Consider the following 24,087-nt stretch of genomic DNA (forward strand, 5'->3'; position numbering starts at 1 on the left):
GAATACAATTTTAAACAACTTTCAATTTACTTCTATTATCAATTTTGGTATCCTTTACTGAATAGGCAGTAATGCACTAATGGGAGATATATGAGCACATCAGGTGAGCCAATGACAAAGCATATATGTGCAGCTACTGATCAGCAGCTTCCTCCCAGTAGTGCACTGCTGCTCCCGAGCCTACCTAGGTATGCTTTTTTAACACAGGATACAAAGAGAACAAAACATATTAGATAATAGAAGCAAATTGGAGAGTTGTTTAAAATCACATGCTCTGAATCAGCAAAGAAAGTGTTTGCTTTTTATGTCCCTCTAAATCCAGTATCTTAGTAAATACAGTAAATGTGCATAATCAACAAATGCATGATGAAAAGACAATGCAATAGCACTTAGTCTGAACTGTGCATTAGTAGCAGATTTTTTTTCTGACAAATTTCAGTTATGTCTATTTCCATATCATGTGACAGCATTAGGCCAATCACAAATCCATATACGCATATTCTATAAATCTTTGCACATGCTTAGTATTAGCTGGTGATACATAGTGTAAATATTAAGATTGTGCCCATTTTGTTAATGAAAGTAAATTGAAAAATTGTTTTACATTGATGCTCTGAATCATGACAGTTTCATTTTTACTTGAGTGTCCCTTTAATTGTAATAAAAAAAAGAATCAAGCATGTTCTTTAATAGTTAAAATCATGCTACTTTATTAGCATTCATTTTTTTTATAATTTAAGAAAAAATAAATTATAATTAGCGTAGAATCAGATTCTATGTGTTTGCTGGTCCCATGCTAGGATACAGCAGTTGCTTAAGCATTAAAATCACCCAAGGGACACACTGTTTAAGGTAACCACTTAGAGCACTGTGATTAAAATATAAATGGAACCGAATATCTTGCATGCACTTGTTCATGTTTCACTCAATACTTACATAGTGCACAGTAGTCCCCTACTTGCTCGTAACCATCGCAGCACTGTGTAATATTCGCAGTCTCAGCTACCATAATGGAGTGGTATTGCGTTTTATAATGTGTTTTAGCGCACAACTTCCATGGTATCCATCCTCGACACGGGACAATGGTTTCATACGGCTTTTGAAACGCAACCACCTTAGAGACATTTCTTGTGACTGTGTACTCACAACTATGGTAGCTAACAGGAGAGATATGGTTTTCTAGAGGAATAAAGAATATACAACTATTAGATGCACATGTAATATTCTATATGTATAGTAATCATTTCTTATGTAAGACCAGGAGCCCTGTTACCCTATAGAACACCTTATATAAAACACAGAGGTATGATATTATAATTCCTTTTTACATTATTATTATGTTACAGCACTTTAACGCCTCTAATAAGAAAACATTTCTAATGTCAGCTCCGTGGACACAGTATTTTTAGGGGCATATTTTTTTTTTTATATATATGGATAGTTTCTATCAGCACTTAAAGGGACATAGAGGAGTAAAAAAGAAAATGATCTCATGTATTTAACCCAAGGAAAGGAGTAAAAACACATAGGGACAGATTACAAGTGGAGCAGTATTTAACGCTTTTTATGCTCGTCGGGTAGCGCTCGTATTACAAGTTGAAAGTAAACTGTTTTTGCATGAGCGTTAACCTGATGCACACCATAGAAGTCAATGGAGCAAAAAAAGGTGGAAAAAACACTCTATTCACACGCAAACCTGATCGCATATTCTCAAATGCGCTAACCTAACATGAAAATATTAAAGGGACAGTCTACACCAGAATTTGTATTGTTTTAAAGATAGATAATCCCTTTATTACCCATTCCCCAGCTTTGCATAACCCACACAGTTATATTAATATACTTTTAACCTCTGTGGTTATCTTGAATCTAAGCCTATGCAAACTGCCCCTTTATTTCAGTTCTTTTGACAGACTTGCAGTCTAGCCAATCAGTGCCTGCTCCCAGATAACTTCACGTGCACAAGCACAGTGTTATCTATATGAAACACATGAACTAACACCTTCTAGTGGTGAAAAACTGTTAAAATGCATTCTGAAAAGAGGTGGCCTTCAAGGTCTAAGAAATTAGCATATGAACCTCCTAGGTTAAGCTTAAAAACTAAGAATACCAAGAGAACAAAGTAAAATTGGTGATAAAAGTAAATTGGAAAATTGTTTAAAATTACATGCTCTATCTGAATCATGAAAGTTTATTTTGGCCTAGACTGTCCCTTTAATATTTCACATTCCAATGTTCTTCACATAGCAGAATATGTTTTATTTATTCATGAATACATACTTTACATATTAATGGTATTTTGGTACAATATATATATTATACATATATATATATAAATATATATATATAAACATACATACATTATTATATATAGGTTAGGTATAGATATATATAGAATATTTATTTAAAAATACATAGAACATATTTCGCTATGTGCAGAACATTGGAATGTGTAATATTTACAGTAAATACACAGTATAACAATTTTTTTAAATATAAATATTGCATAAATATTCTTTAACATGTTTTAATCTAGTTAAAGGGACAGTATACACAATTTTTCATATAGCTACATATAAAGAATAATATGCACAGATACTGATATAAAAATCCAGTGTAAACTATTTTAAAAACTTACTTAGAAGCTCCCAATTTAAAGGGACATGAAACCCAAAATGTTTATTTCATTATTCAGATAGAGAATACAAGTTTAAACAACTTTCCAATTTACTTCTATTATTTAATTTGCTTCCTTCTCTTGTTATCCTTTGCTGAAAGGTTTATCTAGGCAAGCTCAGGAGCAGCAGAGAACCTAGTTTCTAGCTGCTGATTGGTAGCTGCATGTATATATATATATATATATATATATATATATATATATATATATATATATATATATATATATATATATAGTTAGTGATTGGCTCACCCATGAGTTCAGTTAGAAATCATTTCTGCATTGCTGCTCTTTCAACAAATGATACCAAGAGAATGAAACAAATTAGATAGTAGAAGTAAGTTAGAAAGTTGTTTAAAATTGTATTCTCTATCTGAATCATGAAAGAAAAAAAAATTAGGTTTCATGTCCCTTTAATACTGGTAATGAGATAAGCCTGGGACACCCACTAAAAGGGGCTGCTAGCAGAACCTCCCCCCTCCCCTGCATAGAAAAAGACCCATTATATAAACAGAAGCAATCTGAAGTCTGGACATCAGTATACATCTAAAACTTTGGGGCTTGGTTAGGAGGCTGAAAATCAGCACAATGTTATTTAAAAATAAGCAAAACTATACATTGTTTACAAAAACACACCGAGATGGGCTTTATAAATGGATCATCTGCAAAACATTTATGGAAAGAAAAATCTAGTGTACAATGTCCCTTTAACGGCAAAGGGCTCCATTTTTGATAAATAATTTTTATCAGATAGTGTTATTATGAGAGTATGTGTACTTTGTAATGTATTATTGATGTGTTTTGTGACACTTTTTTGTTTAGCGAAACAGTTAAGAAGAGCTCTGAGGATGCGCTATCCTGACGCGCGTTAACTTCAATTGTGCTCAAGCAATTACGTTTACTTTGAACTTGTAATATGAGCGTAACGGTTAGCGGTCCACTCGTAATCTGGCCCATAGCTATCACCAGAGCAGCAATGCGCTACTGGTGGCTTATTGAACACATTTGGAGAGCCAAACGTGAGTACAACAATCCCCAGCTAGCTCTCAATATCTGCTCCTGAGCATACCTAGGTATGCTTTTCAACAAAGGACACATAGAATAAAACAAATCTGATAATAAAAGTAAATTGAAAAGGATAACACAACCATTAGTCCATTTTCCTAGACACATACAACCTAGCTCTAGTAATATAATATATAATGAAGGACATATATGAGTTATGCTGTATGAATTACGATTAGGCTGTAACAGGAAAATGTTTCTCAAATTTGGATTAAAAGAGACAGTCTACTTAAAAATTTAAAAAGATAGATAATTTACAAGCTAAATCTTGGAAAAACAGAAGTCCATCTCCTAAGCTTACCCGAATAATCATTGCACAAGATGGCGTCCCTCGAATTCCGATTGGCTGATAGGATTCTATCAGCCAATCGGAATTAAGGTAGGAAAGTTCTGATTGGCTGATGGAATTAGCCAATCAGATTGAGCTCGCATTCTATTGGCTGTTCCGATCAGCCAATAGAATGCAAGCTCAATCTGATTGGCTGATTCAATCAGATTTTTCCTACCTTAATTCCGATTGGCTGATAGAATCCTATCAGCCAATCGGAATTCGAGGGACGCCATCTTGGATGACGTCCCTTAAAGGAACCGTCATTCGTCGGGAAGTCGTCGGTGAAGATGGATGTTCCGCGTCGGCGGGATGAACATGGATCCGGAAGAAAGAAGATTGAAGATGCCGCTTGATAGAAGACTTCAGCCGGATCATGGACCTCTTCAGCTCCCGCTTGGATAAAGACTTCAGCCGGATCATGGACCTCTTTAGCTCCCGCTTGGATGAAGACTACAGCCGGATCATGGACATCTTCAGCCCCCGCTTGGGCCAAGACTTCAACCGGATCATGGACATCTTCAGCTCCCGCTTGGGCTTGGATGAAGACGTCGGAGCAAGGACGGATCGGTGAACCCGGCGTGGTGAATACAAGGTAGGGAGATCTTCAGGGGCTTAGTGTTAGGTTTATTTTTTTTTTACAGGCAAAAGAGCAGTTTTCTTTGGGGCATGCCCCGCTAAAGGCCCTTTTAAGGGCTGGTAAAGTAAAAGAGCTTTGAACTTTTTTATTTTAGAATAGGGTAGGGCATTTTTTTATTTTGGGGGTCTTTGTTATTTTATTAGGGGGCTTAGAGTAGGTGTAATTAGCTTAAAATTGTTATAATATTTTTCTAATGTCTGTAAATATGTTTTTTATTTTTTGTAACTTAGTTCTTTTTTATTTTTTGTACTTTAGTTAGTTTATTTAATTGTATTTATTTGTAGGTATTGTATTGAATTAATTTATTGATAGTGTAGTGTTAGGTTTAATTGTAGATAATTGTAGGTATTTTATTTAATTAATTTAATGATAGTGTAGTGTTAGGTTTAATTGTAACTTAGGTTAGGATTTATTTTACAGGTAATTTTGTAATTATTTTAACTAGGTAGCTATTAAATAGTTAATAACTATTTAATAGCTATTGTACCTGGTTAAAATAATTACAAAGTTGCCTGTAAAATAAATATTAATCCTAAAATAGCTACAATATAATTATTCGTTATATTGTAGCTATATTAGGGTTTATTTTACAGGTAAGTATTTAGCTTTAAATAGGAATAATTTATTTAATAAGAGTTAATTTATTAATTATATTTAACTTAGGGGGGTGTTAGGGTTAAGGTTAGACTTAGCTTTAGGGGTTAATAAATTTATTAGAGTAGCGGTGAGGTCCGGTCGGCAGATTAGGGGTTAATACTTGAAGTTAGGTGTCGGCGATGTTAGGGAGGGCAGATTAGGGGTTAATACTATTTCTTATAGGGTTATTGAGGTGGGAGTGAGGCGGATTAGGGGTTAATACATTTATTATAGTAGCGGTGAGGTCCGGTCGGCAGATTAGGGGTTAATAAATATAATATAGGGGTCGGCGGTGTTAGGGGCAGCAGATTAGGGGTTCATAGGGATAACGTAGGTGGCGGCGGTGTGTGGTCGGCAGATTAGGGATTAAAAAATTTTTAATAGAGTGGCGGCGATGTGGGGGGGCCTCGGTTTAGGGGTACATAGGTAGTTTATGGGTGTTAGTGTACTTTAGAGCACAGTAGTTAAGAGCTTTATGAACCGGCGTTAGCCCAGAAAGCTCTTAACTACTGACTTTTTTCTGTGGCTGGAGTCTTGTCGTTAGATTTCTAACGCTCACTTCAGCCAAGACTCTAAATACCGGCGTTAGAAAGATCCCATTGAAAAGATAGGATACGCAAATGGCGTAGGGGTATCTGCGGTATGGAAAAGTCACGGCTGGAAAGTGAGCATTAGACCCTTTCCTGAATGACTCCAAATACCAGCGGTAGCCCAAAACCAGCGTTAGGAGCCTCTAACGCTGGTTTTGACGGCTAACGCCAAACTCTAAATCTAGGCGCTGGTTTGGGAGAATCGCTGCAGTAAAAATGATGCAGCTTCCTAAATTAACGTATCTTTTTAGATGCTTGCTGATAAAGGTCCCACTTCTGCTGCTTAATAAATTACAAACAGTGATCAATCGGTACGTATGGAATGGGAAGAGGCACCGCATTGCAGCCTCCTTGCTGCAGCGTCCAATCCTCGCTGGAGGACTGGGCCTTCCGATCATTAGGCTTTACTATGAAGCCGCACTTTTATCTCACATTTAGGAATGGAATAAAAAAGGGACTAGTCCTCGATGGTTAGAGATCGAACAGGCATCTTTGCCGACTCATATGACCTTGCTGGATCTCATATGGATCCCATCCCATTGAGCCTCGGATATCCCGATCAGCAACAAAATCATCCTACACTGCAGGAATTCCTGGTTGCGTCTCTACCATAATGTCATGGTCTCTCCACACCCATCACCATGTAATTCTATATTAGGCCTTTTATATGGCCTCCCGCTAGCAGGCACCGCAGTGCGGCGGGCTTTTTCTCCACTCAGGGTGGCCGACCTTTTCTCAGGGGAGAATCCAGCATCACCCAGTGACCTGGCTAACACCCATTCTATCCAGCCCAGATTCAGGTTTGACCTGTTAAGATTACTATCTATATTGAAATCCTGGGGATTCTTGTAAACCCCACCTAGACCACTGACACCATGGGAGACCTGATTGTCTGCAGGCTCCCAACATATCTCCCCTTTATCCTCTCATTATCAGATACTTAACGCTTTGAAACTGACCAAAACTAGGCAGACGATGGAGTGGGAAAGAGAATGGAACGTATAATTAACTGTAGATGACTGGGCTGATGCAATCCTACATACCTAAATGTCGATTTACTGCATGACAATATATGAATTGTTCTACAAGCTCCTGACCAGGTGGCACTATGTGCCTTCAAAGCTACATAAAAATGTTCCCGGACTGCTCTCCCCTCTGCTGGAGGGGATGTCAGTTAGTGGGTGACCCCTACCACATTTAGTGGGTCTGCCCTGCCATTGCACCCCTGTGGAATAGATTGGGCGTCTTGTGCTATCGACTAGGGTTGGAAGTGTCCCTGTCTCCGGAGACAGCTCTGATCCATACTGGCCTCCGGTCTCTCTCCGCGCCCAGACTCATTCTGCTGATAACGATACTGATGGCTGCGAAACTACTGATTGCACAAATTGGAAGAAACCTAATCCCCCCCAATGGGCAGGCCTTGATTCAACTTATCTCCTACTTTAGGTCTATGGAGAGTTATGTATATAATTCACGCCAACAAACAGATCTGTATGCCCTGGCATGGGAGCCCTGGGACTCTCTGGGGGAGAGCACAATTCATTCTCTGTAAGTGGAGTATCCCTGATAGAGACTGGTGACCGCAATAGCAGGGAGGGGAATGTACCATATCCAACCCACCCGGCAGCTGATGGGTCCCCCTTTTTTTTCTCTCTCTTTCTCACCTTCCCCCCCTCTTTTTCCTTCTCTTCTCTGATGGAAAGACCGATAAACAGACTCATTTATCCCCTGGGCCTTCGTGGCTCAATTTGGACATAAGTTCACTACATTAAGTTTACTGTTCTAGTCTCTGTATTATTGTTATTTGGGGGGAGGGGGGTTCATAACAATTATGTTTCTAACAGATGTTAGCTAAAATATAAAAATTTGAGGTTTACAACTTCATGGACTGTACTGTTATGTTTTGATTTTTGACCATTGTAAAAACTGTATTGAACCTTAAAGGACAAAAAAGCTTTTCTTCTTATGTACTCATACATCCCTTAAAATATCACATGTATGTTGTATTTTGAATTTCACCTCAATAAAAATTATTTCATAAAAAAAAAAGATAGATAATGCCTTTATAACATTGTTATATTAAAGGGACAGTCAACACCAGAATTTTTGTTGTTTTAAAAGATAGATAATCCCTTTATTTCCTATTCCCCAGTTTTGCATAACCAACACAGTTATAATAATACACTTTTTACCTCTGTGATTAATTTGTATCTAAGCCTCTGCAGACTGCCCCCTTATTTCAGTTTTTATAACAGACTTCCATTTTAGCCAATCAGTCCTCACTCCTCGGTAAATTCATGAGCATAAGCTCAATGTTATCTATTTGAAACATATGAACTAACGCCCTCTAGTGGTGCATTTAGATTAGAGGCAGCCGTCAAGGTCTAAGACATTAGCTTTCAACTAAGAATACCAAGAGAACAAAGCAAAATTGGTGATAAAAGTAAATTGGAAAGTTGTTTAAAATTACTTGACTGTCCCTTTAATATACTTTATAACAATTAAACCTCTAAATTGATTTTGGTATCCAAGCCAATACAGACCTTCTCTTATCTCAGTGCATTTTTTTCACATCTAGACAGTGCTAGTAGATGTGTGCATTTTAGATAACATTGTGCTCACTGCCGTGGCTAAAATGCAAGGTTGTACATAGAGCTGAGATGGGGGGCAGTCTGCAGATGCTTAGATACAAGGTAATCACAGAGGCAAAAAGTGTATTAATGGAGGCGTGTCCAGGCAGCAATGGTGGTCAGTCGCATTTTCAGAAGCTCCCGCTCAATCTGACTAATTCTACAGCTTTGGCCAAAATAATTTTGCTCACATTGCAGCTAATCAGTTGGGATAACTATACTCTCACTTGAGACAAAAGCAGAAGGTCTCAGAAAAGCTATATCCTATCTACGAGCCCTGAAATTGACTGCTGGGGCCTTGGGGTGGTGAGCCTCTCCAGAGTCAGGCCGCTGCTCCCTGGTAACACGAGCATATTAAATTTGCAAAGGTCTGCTTCTTACTTAAACGCTGTATAACTCTCCACCCATAACAAATGTCTGAGGAACTTTATCTTCAAATTAAGTCTATGCTAGCTGACTTACAGCGGCAAATACTATATTCCCCAGACCAGTAGTACTAGTACTCGAAACAGCGTCATACAGCAGAGAATCTGAGCTCCTATATTACATCGGTGGGCACACAGATAAGTAAGGCGGGTATAGCGGAGATTAGTAAGAAAACACAGCAACTCGCTACCCTGAATAGTTTACAAATGGCTCCGTTGGATGAAGCAGCTTTCAATTCCACAGCGACAAGCAGCTAACATGTGCTCCATCTTTCCTAGCGCATAAAGTATATTGTGTTCTGTGATTGCTGGTATTGGTTAAACTGCAGCCTTATCCCTTTCTCTTTGCTGTTCTCTTCCTGTTGTTCTCTTTTAATACTTATGAACACTGAGGACATATGTTTGAGATCTATAGAGGACCCCTTTCCACCTTCAACATCAGTCGGACGTTATCTGTGCTGACATCTGAATGTTCTTTAAATTCTTTATTCTTCAAGATTTGTTGGTATTTATTATTTACATAAGGTTTTTATTATATTAGATTGTTTCTTTAAGCTAAACTTCAGAAATTAACCTCCAGAAATGTTCATCTTATTACTTACTTAACTTTCAGATAGCTCTAATCGGGATATTTAAGCTCATAGGAAATAACAGCTCCCATATTCTTATAGTGAAGCTTATATTGTACAGACCTATTTATTGCCTCAATAGCACTGCCTTTTCCTATAAATGTATTAAAACGCCTAAATAGAGTAATAATGACCTATGTGTTATTGTAATGCTCATTCTAACTCTTTAAAATATTACTGTACTACTGCTAGCTAGCGTTGTTTTGATCTTTATAATATCTGTATGTAAGCTCTCAATACCACTAGGAGCCCTACTGTAACTTCCTGTATATTTTAACACCACTCTCTTATTTGATGATAGCTTGTTAAAAGCTGTATAGTTAAATATGTATGGGCTGTTGTGACTACTAAAGAATATGGCTATGTTAATGCATATAGGTACATGTACATTGGTTGGTTGTAGCCTATTCTCTCCGTCCCTCCCCTTAGTATCTCAGAGGTCTGAGCCATGCCAAAGAAGGGTAATTGTTTTACCCCCCCCCCCCCACACTCTTATTTACTATATATTTTGGGATTTGGAAGTAACCCCTCCACACTATTTATTTAACCATTTACCTATATCATTGCTATTTTTTTCTTTTATCATTGCTTCCCAATATCTCATAAACTTGCTTTGGGACTTAGATTCCCTCTATACCATGATGGATACATAACAAAAATTAGAGACCTCATGTGTTTTTTTGTTTTGTTTTGTTTTTTATTACCCGAGTACAGAAACACCCTTAGGTTTTTCATGAATATGGGTTTGTGCAAAATATTTACATTTTCCTTACCTCTATGTACCCATGCTAGTGGGTGCTGTATTCATATTCTGTCACTACTGAGGGCTCTAAGCCACATATTGTATAACCCCAATTTTACCTTCCAGTATCCTATTTCCATGTTAAGCTCATCCTACTAGTTTTAGTAATAAGTCATCATTGCTCCATCTTTAATCCTACACATCATATTCATATGGCCCCATTTATACCTATAATATATATATATATTCCACATAAGGCTACACACACATACAGCCTCCCTCCCTCCCTAATTATAGTTCATTTGCTTCTCTTTCATTACCACTCTCTATGTTTCCTCCCAGATAGCATATACAGGGAGTGCAGAATTATTAGGCAAGTTGTATTTTTGAGGATTAATTTTATTATTGAACAACAACCATGTTCTCAATGAACCCAAAAAACTCATTAATATCAAAGCTGAATAGTTTTGGAAGTAGTTTTTAGTTTTTTTTTAGTTATAGCTATTTTAGGGGGATATCTGTGTGTGCAGGTGACTATTACTGTGCATAATTATTAGGCAACTTAACAAAAAACAAATATATACCCATTTCAATTATTTATTTTTACCAGTGAAACCAATATAACATCTCAACATTCACAAATATACATTTCTGACATTCAAAAACAAAACAAAAACAAATCAGTGACCAATATAGCCACCTTTCTTTGCAAGGACACTCAAAAGCCTGCCATCCATGGATTCTGTCAGTGTTTTGATCTGTTCACCATCAACATTGCGTGCAGCAGCAACCACAGCCTCCCAGACACTGTTCAGAGAGGTGTACTGTTTTCCCTCCTTGTAAATCTCACATTTGATGATGGACCACAGGTTCTCAATGGGGTTCAGATCAGGTGAACAAGGAGGCCATGTCATTAGATTTTCTTCTTTTATACCCTTTCTTGCCAGCCACGCTGTGGAGTACTTGGACGCGTGTGATGGAGCATTGTCCTGCATGAAAATCATGTTTTTCTTGAAGGATGCAGACTTCTTCCTGTACCACTGCTTGAAGAAGGTGTCTTCCAGAAACTGGCAGTAGGACTGGGAGTTGAGCTTGACTCCATCCTCAACCCGAAAAGGCCCCACAAGCTCATCTTTGATGATACCAGCCCAAACCAGTACTCCACCTCCACCTTGCTGGCGTCTGAGTCGGACTGGAGCTCTCTGCCCTTTACCAATCCAGCCACGGGCCCATCCATCTGGCCCATCAAGACTCACTCTCATTTCATCAGTCCATAAAACCTTAGAAAAATCAGTCTTGAGATATTTCTTGGCCCAGTCTTGACGCTTCAGCTTGTGTGTCTTGTTCAGTGGTGGTCGTCTTTCAGCCTTTCTTACCTTGGCCATGTCTCTGAGTATTGCACACCTTGTGCTTTTGGGCACTCCAGTGATGTTGCAGCTCTGAAATATGGCCAAACTGGTGGCAAGTGGCATCTTGGCAGCTGCACGCTTGACTTTTCTCAGTTCATGGGCAGTTATTTTGCGCCTTGGTTTTTCCACACACTTCTTGCGACCCTGTTGACTATTTTGAATGAAACGCTTGATTGTTCAATGATCACGCTTCAGAAGCTTTGCAATTTTAAGAGTGCTGCATCCCTCAGCAAAATATCTCACTATTTTTTACTTTTCTGAGCCTGTCAAGTCCTTCTTTTGACCCATTTTGCCAAAGGAAAGGAAGTTGCCTAATAATTATGCACACCTGATATAGGGTGTTGATGTCATTAGACCACACCCCTTCTCATTACAGAGATGCACATCACCTAATATGCTTAATTGGTAGTAGGCTTTCGAGCCTATACAGCTTGGAGTAAGACAACATGCATAAAGAGGATGATGTGGTCAAAATACTCATTTGCCTAATAATTCTGCACTCCCTGTACACTATATTAGAATTTGTTAATACTTCTCCAGCCTCGCCCTCCACTCATTGTATCTAGGTACTACTGGCTCCCAATATGAGCGGTTTTGTACAATACTACTTTACATTGTCATATAATCTGTGTCGCACACTTATACTTCTACAAGTTGGATTAGCCACCCTCTTAGGCAACCATGATATGCATATTCCATTATGGAAAATCATCCCTTTAAGCCTTAATACCCATATGCGTCTATACTCTTCTCCATTCTAATGATTAAGCTCCAGGCAACAATTTAGAGTATTATACATAGTAGATACATTACTCACACCTAGAATAATGGAGAGTTGTTTTTGTATATAAGCCACTCCTCTGCCCATCCCATTAAGCTCATAATGTACCCAATAGAGATACTACTAAATGATAACATACTAACACCACAGTGCCTCTAAAACTCCCGGACACGTCTCCCCCTCTCCTAAACTTAAAGCAGCTCTGGTCTGCTGATACACCCTATTACTTGTGAGTGGCCTCCTAGTAACTACCATTCACCATTCATTCTTACTTCTTTCGACCCCTTAGAGGTCGGTAATGTAGTTACCTCAATTCTGTTATTCTTAAGAAAAAAGAGGTTCCATTTCAGTGTACTTTATCTTGACATTGACGCTTGGTTACATACTCCTGCATATTTCATTGTGATATATATGTATAATTTACAAGCTATTGTTTGCACTATACAATTTTTGAAACAATGTTGACAACATTCTGTACACCTATATACTTGTTGGCATTCTATGAAAACCTCAATAAAAAATGTCATTTAATTTAAAAAAAAAAAAAAAAGTGTATTAATATAACAGTGTTGGTTATGCAAAACAGAGGAATCGGTAAAGGCATTATCTATCTTTTTAAACAATAACATTTTTGGAGTAGACTGTCCCTTTAAAGGTGCAGTATAAACCAATTTTCATTTAACTGCATGTAATAGACACTACTATAAAGAATAATATACTCAGATACTGATATAAAAATCCAGTGTAAAACCTTTTAAAAACTTACTTAGAAGCTCCCAATTTAAAACTGTTAATGAGACACGCCTGGGACACCCACTGAAAGGGGCTGATAGCAGAACCTCCCCCCTCCCCTGCATATGAAAAGACCCATTATACAAACAGAAGCAAGTTGGAGTCTGTAGACATCAGTATACATCTAAAACTTTGGGGCTTGGTTAGGAGCCTGAAAATCAGCACAATGTTATTTAAAAATAAGCAAAACTATACATTGTTACAAAAAACATACCCAGATGGGCTATATAAATGGATCATCTACAAAACATTTTTGCAAAGAAAAATCAAGTATATAATGTCCCTTTGAGTGAAAGCTTTTGTCTTTTTTTCACTGTTAAATGAAAAAACACAATTGCTTTCTAATTTTTAATAACTTAAATACTGCAATACAATCACCAACATGCAAAGTGTTCGGACATTTAACATGGTAAAGTTAAAATGACTTATAATGATATGAATTTATTAATTGCAGATACTGTGAATTGATATTAATGCTAAGATGAAGAAATGCATTCATACATACTAGTCTTTATCAATATTAAATTAACTAGCTGTCAAGTTTTACTTCGCTTTGGTTACAAATATTTAGATTTTGCCAAGTTATTTGTCAATACACATTTCTTGTAGCATTTTCTTCTCATTTGCAATTTACAAATAATACCTTTAATGTGTTTCTCTTTTTTCTGATTATATTATTTCAGATTTCTCAAAACACTAAAACAATTCAATATCAAGATTTTTTGCAGACTTGTTTCCTTCACACAGCTTATATTTACTAAGGTGAGAGCCTTCATTTCTAAAAAGTAAAATCTCTTCAGTTTCTGTATTATGGAGTAAGATTCATCATCAATTAACGTAAATTTAAAAAAAACACAACATTTTAAGTGTTTTCCCTCATTAGATATAGAGTTAAAGGGACGTTAAACCTCAAAATTTTCTTTCATTTAGACAGAAGATGCAATTTTAAACAATATTCAAATGTATCTATTATCTAAAATCCCTCAATCTCTTGGTATTGTTTGTTGAAAAGCATACCTAAGTGGACTTGAGGCAAGAAATGCACTACTGGGAGCTAGCTGTTGATTGGTGGCTGCACATATATGCCTCTTGTTATTGGCTTACCCAATGCTCAGTTAGTGCATTGCTGCTCCTTCAACAAAGGATACCAAGAGAAGAAGCACATGTATGTTCTGTCTGAACCATGAAAGTTCATTGTTCCTTTTAACGACTCAATTTAAACATGGTAACAGTAAAAAATTGGAGTCAATAAGAAAAGTTCAATGATTTACTACGAATGTTACCATAAAAATCTATGGGTATTTTTGTAGAAAACATAATAGATACACTTTTCAAAAAGATTGCGATCAACCTTTTGTTATATAAACATAAATTCAAATTACACACAAATTAATTAAAAGATGAAATGTAAAGTACACCGCATATAAAAAGTCAGCACAATTATTTCAAGTTGTTTAACCCCATGATAACAAAAAACATTTTTAATGAAATATAAATTTCCCTTATAAATTGTGTTACATTTCATTAGTAATGTTAACATAATGTGAGTTAATACCAACCAGAGGGCAGGACTAAATTATGCAGTTAAAACTCCCAGTATTTTAAATATTATATTGAATTGATTTAATAAATAACCTAAATACTTCGCAGAATACTATAGGTTTCAGTGACATTGTCATGGCAACCACATGCGCTTTATTAATCTGTTTTAAGGTGAGTTTGGGTTACATCGTTCAATAAATCTAGGCTGGTCACAAATGAACTACAAAGGCCGAAACCTTTGAAGACACAGCTTTATAAATAAATGCTCACATGAAGATTTACCGCTCCCTGCATGTAATCAGATTAAAACATATTTATCCCCTTATTAGTTATAGCATGTTAAACCAGAACACATTAGTAAGTCAACTAAGAACAATGCCTTCTGGTATTCAGTACATTTACATCTATGTCCACTTACCCATGAATTCTCCATTCCCTAGTCCAGCTACGGCTAAGAGAAAAAGAAGAACTACAGAAGAATGTTTTCTTGCCATGTCCCCATTCACAACTCAACTTTAAAAAACAAACAAAAATAATTTTATATATTGAAGGGTTTTGTTGATGGTTATGCGAGCACAAGAAATAAATACTAGCTTATGCTTCCGTTGCAATTTGCATGAAGTGGAATCAGAAGAGAAGATCCTTATGGTAAATCTCCCGTGGAGTCTCATTAATTTGGTCTTGTTGTTCCCAACTCCTCCCTCACCATGAAACACCTGGGCCTCTGTCAATTTTTATAATTGCTTTGCTGTGTATATAGTCACCTGTCAGGCAAAGCTATTTATTCTGTGAATTTAACGCATGAGATGCCAGAAATAGATGTATCGTATTGCAAAGCAGTGCGTTTCAACACTCTCTAGCAGCCAATGGGTTAACACCATAGAAATTACTTATTGCTTCACTTGTGTCATTTATACGGGTTCAATAATGACATATATTATAGGGATAAAGCTGCATATTTCTTTGATTTGAATGGTTTAGGGTACAAAATAAAATCTAGATGCTACGCTACTTCCTCTGAGGAATATCCTCTAATGAGCAATGGATATAAAGGCACAACAGAATCACTGGAAGTTGCCATGTGAACACTGAACACTGCAGATAGTTTTGTGCCTTATCATGGGACTTACACACTTCAGATAGCGTGATCTGGTCCTGTCAGGTGACAGAGTATTCAGGCCTAGATTAGATGTACCTAGAAATGCAAATATGTAGGAAACATATAGTTTTATAAAACAGCTGTGAAGAACAGGAATAATTAACACAGCAAATTATCTTGATGCACAATCACACACACAAAGATTGTATAATTTTTTATACACAGGTTTAGAAAAGTTAGTTTCCATAGACGATACATTTCAGAAGATCAAATCAAAATTTCACAAGCAATTTAAAAAGCTGTCAACTATTGAATTACCAGCAATAACATTAAAAGCAATATAATGCAAGAAACAGGCACTTCACACTTCTGCAGCCATTACATTTTCTGCTGGTATCATTTAATATATCACTTATGAAATGATGACCAAATGCATCTGCTATTTTCTTTCATTCCTTCTGAAATGCTGATTTTAGAAGGTAAAATGCGCGTATATAGCTAGCTGTACATACACATACACTGAGGCAAATTCATTTGCATGCATAGTAACATAACAGCTGGCTTCATGCACGCTAGTAAGCTCCATTTTTTTAAGCATCATTTATTTAATGAATATATCATTTAAAATTATCTATACTATAATTGTGTTTGCAAGTGTCCGTCGCCGTCGACAGTTGCGCACGCATCCTCAAAGGAATGTTGGATGTGCGTGAAGCCGCCTCGACAGCTTCAGGAGCTCCAACTCTGATCTGTCTCATAACATGAGAGTTGGAGCTTCAGGAATCTGCCGCATATGGAGCTGGAGCGCGATTGGTGCTCCGCCTCCATATAAAGCCAGATGCCTGACCGTTACAGACGGTGACACCATCTGTAATGATCTTCTGCTGGTGCCGGTGGGAGGTGTGAGCGGGTGGTGGGTGGGCGGCTCAGCAGGGAAGGGGTGGCAGTGGGAGTGCCCTAAAAAAAATGGCGGCTCAGCAGGGAAGGGGAGGCAGTGGGAGTGCCCCAATTAAGGGGGGAGAGAGAAGAGAGAAGGGGGGAGAGAGCAAAAGAGAAGGGGGGAGAGAGCAAAAGAGAAGGGGGAGAGAGCAAAAGAGAGGGGAGAGGGAGAGCAAAATAGAGAGGAGAGAGAGAGAGCAAATGAGAGGGGAGAGGGAGAGCAAAAGGGAGGGGGGGAGAGAGTAAAAGAGATAGGGGGAGAGGGAGAGCAACAGAGAGGGGGTAGAGAGCAAAAGAGAGAGGGGAGAGCAAAAGAGAGGGGGAGAGCAAGAGAGAGGGGGGAGAGCAAAAGAGAAGGGGAGAGGGAGAGCAAAAGAGAGGGGGGAGAGAGCAAAAGAGAGAGGGAGAGAGATAGCAAAAGAGAGGGGGAAAGAGAGTGAGCAAAAGAGAGGGGAGAGAGAGAGCAAAAGAGAAGGGGGAGAGAGAGCAAAAGAGAAGGGGGAGAGAGCAAAAAAGAAGGGGGGAGAGAGCAAAAGAGAAGGGGGAGAGGACAAAAGAGGAGGGAGAGGACAAAAGAGGAGGGAGAGAGCAAAAGAGAGGGGAGAGGGAGAGCAAAAGAGAGGGGAGAGGGAGAGCAAAAGAGAGAGGAGAGAGAGCAAATGAGAGGGGGGAGCAAAAAAGAGGGGGGAGAGAGCAAAAGAGAGGGGGGAGAGAGCAAAAGAGAGGGGAGAGAACGCGCAAAAGAGACGGGGAGAGAGAGCACAAAAGAGTGGGGGAGAGCAAATGAGAGCTGGATAGAGAGCAAACGAGAGGGGAGAGAGAGAGCAAAAGAGAGGGGGAGAGAGAGAGCAAAAGAGAGGGGGGAGAGAGCAAATGAGAGGGGAGAGAGAGAGCAAATGAGAGGGGAGAGAGAGCAAAAGAGAGGGGGGAGAGCAAAAGAGAGGGTGGAGAGAGCAAAAGAGAGGGGGAGAGAGAGAGCAAAAGAGAGGGGGAGAGAGAGCACAAAAGAGAGGGGGAGAGAGAGCGCAAAAAAGAGGGCGAAGAGATCAAAAGAGAGGGGGAGAGTGCAAAAGAGAGGGGGTGAGAGAGAGCGAAAGAGAGGGGGAGAGAGAGAGCAAATGAGAGCTAGAGAGAGTAAAAGAGAGGGGAGAGAGAGCAAAAGAGAGGGGGAGAGAGAGAGCAAATGAGAGCTAGAGAGAGTAAAAGAGAGGGGAGAGGGAGCAAAAGAGAGAGGAGAGAGAGAGAGGGGAGAGAGAGAGCAAAAGAGGGGGGAGAGAGAGCAAAAGGGGTGGTGAAAGAATCCACCTGGGTGGCAGGGTGGTGAAAGAATCCACCTGGATGCAGCGTAAGCTGCATCCAGGTGGATTCCGAAAAAGGCAGGGTGGTGAAAGAATCCACATGGATGCAGCAAAAGCTGCATCCAGGTGGATTATTTCACCACCCTGCTATTTTATTAATCCACCTGGATGCAGCGTAAGATGGTTGTTTCTACATCTGTAGCTTAAACAAAAATTAGACTGCCCTTTGGGAAGGCTTATCGACTAGTTGCATTAATAATGTAATTCCATATAAGTAAAAACTGAAAATTGTATGTCCCTTTAAAGAGTTCCTGGACCTTCTCTTCTTCGCTGTATTCTATGTGTATTTCCCAACCTGGTCAATTCTGCAAAACATTTAGTTTGATGATCACATACTGTTTCATATGGAACCTGCCACCAAAAACTGGTCAACCAATCGGAGATTCTCTCTGCTCAGAATTAATCAACTAGCTTACACTGACTAGTAAAGATAGCATTCAAGACCCTATGTGGCTCAGCAGGGAAGGGGAGGCAGTGGGAGTGCCCTAAAAAAATGTCGGCTCAGCAGGGAAGGGGAGGCAGTGGGAATGCCCCAAGTAAAAAAAAGGACAGGGGGAGAGAGAAAAGAGAAGGGGGAGAGAGCAAAAGAAAATGGGGAGAGAGCAAAAGAGAAGGGGGAGAGAGCAAAAGAGAAGGGGGGAGAGAGCAAAAGAGAAGGGGGGAGAGAGCAAAAGAGAAGGGGGGAGAGAGCAAAAGAGAAGGGGGAGAGAGCAAAAGAGAAGGGGGAGAGAGAAAAAGAGAGGAGAGAAGGAGAGCAAAATAGAGAGGAGAGAAAGAGCAAATGAGAGGGGAGAGGAGAGCAAAATAGAGGGGGGAGAGAACAAAAGAGAGAGGGGGAGAGGAAGAGCAAAAGAGAGGGGGGAGAGCAAAAGAGAGGGGGAGAGAGCAAAAGAGAGGGGGAGAGGGAGAGCAAAAGATAGGGGGGAGAGAGCAAAAGAGATGGGGAGAGAGAGCGCAAAAGAGAGGGGGAGAGAGAGAGCAAAAGAGAGGGGAAAAGAGAGCGCAAAATAGAGGGGGAGAGAGAGAAAGCAAATGAGAGCTGGAGAGAGAGAGCAAAAGAGAGGGGAGAGAGAGAGCAAAAGAGAAGGGGGGAGAGAGCAAAAGAGAAGGGGAGAGAGCAAAAAAGAAGGGGGGAGAGAGCAACAGAAAAGGGGGGAGAGAGCAAAAGAGAAGGGGGAAGAGAGCAAAAGAGAAGGGGGGAGAGAGCAAAAGAGAGGGGGAGAGGGAGAGCAAAAGAGAGGGGAGAGGGAGAGTAAAAGAGAGGGGGAGAAAGAGCGCAAAAGAGGGGGTGAAGAGAGCAAAAGAGAGGGGGAAAGAGAGTGCAAAAGAGAGGGGGTGAGAGAGAGCAAAAGAGAGGGGGGAGAGAGAAAATGAGAGGGGAGAGAGAGCACAAAAGAGAGGGGGAGAGAGAGCAAAAGAGAGGGGGAGAGAGAGAGAGAGCAAAAGAGAGGGGGAGAGAGAGCACAAAAGAGAGAGGGAGAGAGAGCACAAAAGAGGGGGAAAAGAGAGGGGGAAAGAGAGTGCAAAAGCGCGATTGGTGCTCCGCCTCCATATAAAGCCAGATGCCTGACCGTTACAGACGGTGACACCATCTGTAACGATCTTCTGCTGGTGCCGGTGGGAGGTGTGAGCGGGTGGTGGGTGGGTGGCTCAGCAGGGAAGGGGTGGCAGTGGGAGTGCCCTAAAAAAAAATGGCGGCTCAGCAGGGAAGGGGAGGCAGTGGGAGTGCCCCAATTAAGGGGGGAGAGAGAAGAGAGAAGGGGGGAGAGAGCAAAAGAGAAGGGGGGAGAGAGCAAAAGAGAAGGGGGGAGAGAGCAAAAGAGAAGGGGGAGAGAGCAAAAGAGAGGGGAGAGGGAGAGCAAAATAGAGAGAAGAGAGAGAGAGCAAATGAGAGGGGAGAGGGAGAGCAAAAGGGAGGGGGGAGAGAGTAAAAGAGATAGGGGGAGAGGGAGAGCAACAGAGAGGGGGTAGAGAGCAAAAGAGAGGGGGGAGAGCAAAAGAGAGGGGGAGAGCAAGAGAGAGGGGGAGAGAGAGCACAAAAGAGAGGGGGAGAGAGAGCACAAAAGAGGGGGAAAAGAGAGGGGGAAAGAGAGTGCAAAAGAGAGGGGGTGATAGAGAGCAAAAGAGAGGGGGAGAGAGAGAGAGCAAATGAGAGCTAGAGAGAGTAAAAGAGAGGGGAGAGAGAGTAAAAGAGAGAGAAGAGAGAGAAAGAGAGGGGAGAGAGAGAGCAAAAGGGAGGGGGAGAGAGAGAAAAGAGAGGGGAGAGGGGGGAGAGAGAGCAAAAGAGAAAGGGGAGAGAGCAAAAGAGGGGGGGGAGAGAGAGCAAAAGGGGTGGATGGCAGGGTGGTGAAAGAATCCACCTGGATGCAGCGTAAGCTACATCTAGGTGGATTCCGAAAAAGGCAGGGTGGTGAAAGAATCCACATGGATGCAGTAAAAGCTGCATCTAGGTGGATTCTTTCACCACCCTGCCATTTTTTTAATCCACCTGGATGCAGCCAATAGAATGCGAGCTCAATCCTATTGGCTGATTGGATCAGCCAATAGGATTGAACTTTAATCCTATTGGCTGATTGCATCAGCCAATAGGATTTTTTCTACCTTAAAGGGACAGTTTACTCAAAAAAATTCTCCCCTTTAATTTGTTCCCAATGATCCACTTTACCTGCTGGAGTGTATTAAATTGTTTAAAAGTATTTCCATTGCCCTTATATTGGCATTTGAAATAGTTTATTTAGCCTGTGATATCCCCACCTATCCTGAAAGTTTTTGGCCTTGAGGCCAAGCTGTGTTAACACAGCCAGTAGAAGAAATTATACTCCCAGTGGGTTATAGAAGAGATAAGGTAATAAAATGTTAATTTTCGATTGTTCTCTCCAAGTATTGGTGATTGGTTTATGGACAGATATAAGATAAAGAAGCAGGTATATTTGCACAATGTGATAAAGTAATGAGCTCTGATTATACCTACAAGCTCAACCCATTTTATTAGGTTGTGGCTTCAAAACACAAAATCAGCTAATTCATATACACAAATAAGCCTTAAAAAAGCAAATCTCATACATTTTATATTCTGCAGCTGGTAAAAAAAAGTAATTGGAAACACATTAGGGGAAAAAAATTTTTATAGTATACTGTCCCTTTAATTCCGATTGGCTGATAGAATTCTATCAGCCAATCGGAATCTAAGGGACGCCATCTTGGATGACGTCACTTAAAGGTACCTTCATTCAGCTTTAGTCGTCGGATGAAGAGGATGCTCCGCGTCGGATGTCTTGAAGATGGACCCGCTCCGCGCCGGATGGATGAAGATAGAAGATGTCGTCTGGATGAAGACTTCTGCCCTTCTGGAGGACCACTTCACCCGGCTTGGATGAAGACTTCTCCCGGCTTTGTTGAGGACTTCGGCCCGGCTTGGATGAAGACTTCTCCCGGTAAGTTGATCTTCAGGGGGTTAGTGTTAGGGTGTATTGGGTGGGTTTTATTTTTAGGTTAGGGACTTTGGGCTGCAATAGAGCTAACTGCCCTTTTAAGGGCAATGCCCATCCAAATGCCCTTTTCAGGGCAATGGGGAGCTTAGGTTTTTTAGATAGTATTTTATTTGGGGGGTTGGTTGTGTGGGTGGTGGGTAGTTTAAATATCTGTAATTTGTTTATTATTTTCTGTAATTTAGTGTGTTTTTTTTACTTTAGCTAATTTAAGTTAATTTAGGTAATTGTATTTAATTTAGTTAATTTATTTAATTATAGTGTAGTGTTAGGTGTTATTGTAACTTAGGTTAGGTTTTATTTGACAGGTACTTTTGTATTTATTTTAGCTAGGTAGTTATTAAATAGTTAATAACTATTTAATAACTATTCTACCTAGTTAAAATAAATACAAATTTGCCTATAAAATAAAAATAAACCCTAAAATAGCTACAATGTAACTATTAGTTATATTGTAGCTAGCTTAGGGTTTATTTTACAGGTAAGTATTTAGTTTTAAATAGGAATAATTTAGTAAATGATAGGAATATTTATATAGATTTATTGTAATTATATTTAAGTTAGGGGGTGTTAGGGTTAGACTTAGGTTTAGGGGTTAATAACTTTAATATAGTGGCGGCGACGTTGGGGGCGGCAGATTAGGAGTTAATAAATGTAGGTAGGTTGCGGCGATATTGGGGGCGGCAGATTAGGGGTTAATAAATATAATGTAGGTGTCAGCGATGTTGGGGGCAGCAGATTAGGGGTTCATAAGTATAATGTAGGTGGCAGCAGTGTCCGGAGCGGCAGATTAGGGGTTAATAATATAATGCAGGTGGTAGCAGTGTCCGGAGCGGCAGATTAGGGGTTAGTAAGTGTAATATTAGGGGTGTTTAGACTCGGGGTTCATGTTAGGGTGTTAGGTGTAGACATAAATTTTATTTCCCCATAGGAATCAATGGGGCTGCGTTAAGGAGTTTTACGCTGCTTTTTGGCAGGTGTTAGGCTTTTTTTCAGCCGGCTCTCCCCTTTGATTCCTATGGGGAAATCGTGCACGAGCACGTACGACCAGCTCACCGCTGCTGGTATTGGAGTGTGGTAATGAGCAAAATTTTAACGACGGATTTCTGAAAACTCGTAATACCAGCGCTGCATGTAAGTGAGCAGTGAGTGAAAACTGCTCGTTAGCACCGCACAGCCTCTAATGCAAAACTCGTAATCTAGGCCTTCATTTTTTATTTTATTCTCTCCATCTGTATGTTCCCACGGAACAGTGATTTATTGAAGTTTAGCCCTGTAGCCATTCATTGATAATTATACTGATAGGAGATCAGTTTGAGTGACTATGACCCTCTGTTCTGAATACTGCATATTGATTTTAATATGCTAATATACAAAGAACAGCTAAATATATTATAATTTTTATGCTCAGTGATGTTTCAATAAAAAAGTTACTGCATTATATGAAAATATTGAAAGTTCCTTTAACTCCTTAACGATATGGACGTACCCTGTATGTTGTGTGACTTTAAGGGGTTTGAACCCTGTAATAGTTCAGGTCTTGCCGACAGCAGCGAGATGCACTATTACTACATGCCTCACTTCCTGAGGGATTTGAAAATAGCACTTCAGCAGTAGCCGAGATAGGGGCAGATTAGAAGTGGCGCGTATTGCAAGATGAAAGCAAAAAGTTAGTGCGAGAGCGAAAGTCTGATGTGCGTTAATTCAGAATTAAGGAAACCATGACCACCATAAACTGCTATGAGGAGCACTGTTAAACTAACCGTTAATGCTTATGCGCTAAGCCGACACCACCGCTTTAGACCAACTGCTCTAAACCTGAAGTGAGTTAGATATATTTTACATTGGAAGATAAACAAGGGGCGCCAACATAGTGTGAATCGTTCAAACAACAAATATAAAAGTGATGTGCAAAAAACTACTCACAAGGAAAGTGGCACCTTAAATGAATAAGGTGCGATAAAGCAGGCTGACATTCAAATTCCAGCAGTCAGTACGCTGGAGGTCTCACCCAGAGGACCTGTGGAATCCAGATAGGCGTCTAGAAAGTAGCACCCACGTTTTTCAGGGCCAATGGCCGGACCAGGTGAGCTGCAAGCTGATAGGTGTTCTCCTGCTGCACTCACGCCACCGAGACTTTTCTCCAAAAACGACAGTGTCAGTGTATGAAAGGTTCCGTGGTAAAAGTCCTGTTTCAAAAACAAGTGGATCGTGGAAAGAAGCAAAAATACCGGGTCGTGGTATAAAACAAACAGTATTTATTTTGCAACGCGTTTCTCAGTCTATTCCAGACCGTTTCATCAGGCATAATCATAGT

The 24,087-nt window shown here is 39.8% G+C and overlaps 1 protein-coding gene across 1 annotated transcript in view; it reads right to left on the reverse strand.

The window, feature by feature from the left end:
• UMODL1 (uromodulin like 1) overlaps positions 1 to 1,706 on the reverse strand; it is a 221,081-nt gene extending 219,375 nt beyond the window's left edge. The window contains exons 1-2 of the mRNA XM_053705160.1: positions 1,697 to 1,706; positions 937 to 1,179 (exon numbers count right to left, since the gene is read on the reverse strand). Coding sequence (XP_053561135.1) covers positions 937 to 1,179; positions 1,697 to 1,706 — 253 coding nt within the window. The remainder of the gene's footprint in view (positions 1 to 936; positions 1,180 to 1,696) is intronic.
• Positions 1,707 to 24,087: the final 22,381 nt, after the last annotated feature.

The sequence above is a fragment of the Bombina bombina genome, chromosome 3 (genome assembly GCF_027579735.1).
Source record: "Bombina bombina isolate aBomBom1 chromosome 3, aBomBom1.pri, whole genome shotgun sequence".
NCBI classification, from domain to species: domain Eukaryota; kingdom Metazoa; phylum Chordata; class Amphibia; order Anura; family Bombinatoridae; genus Bombina; species Bombina bombina.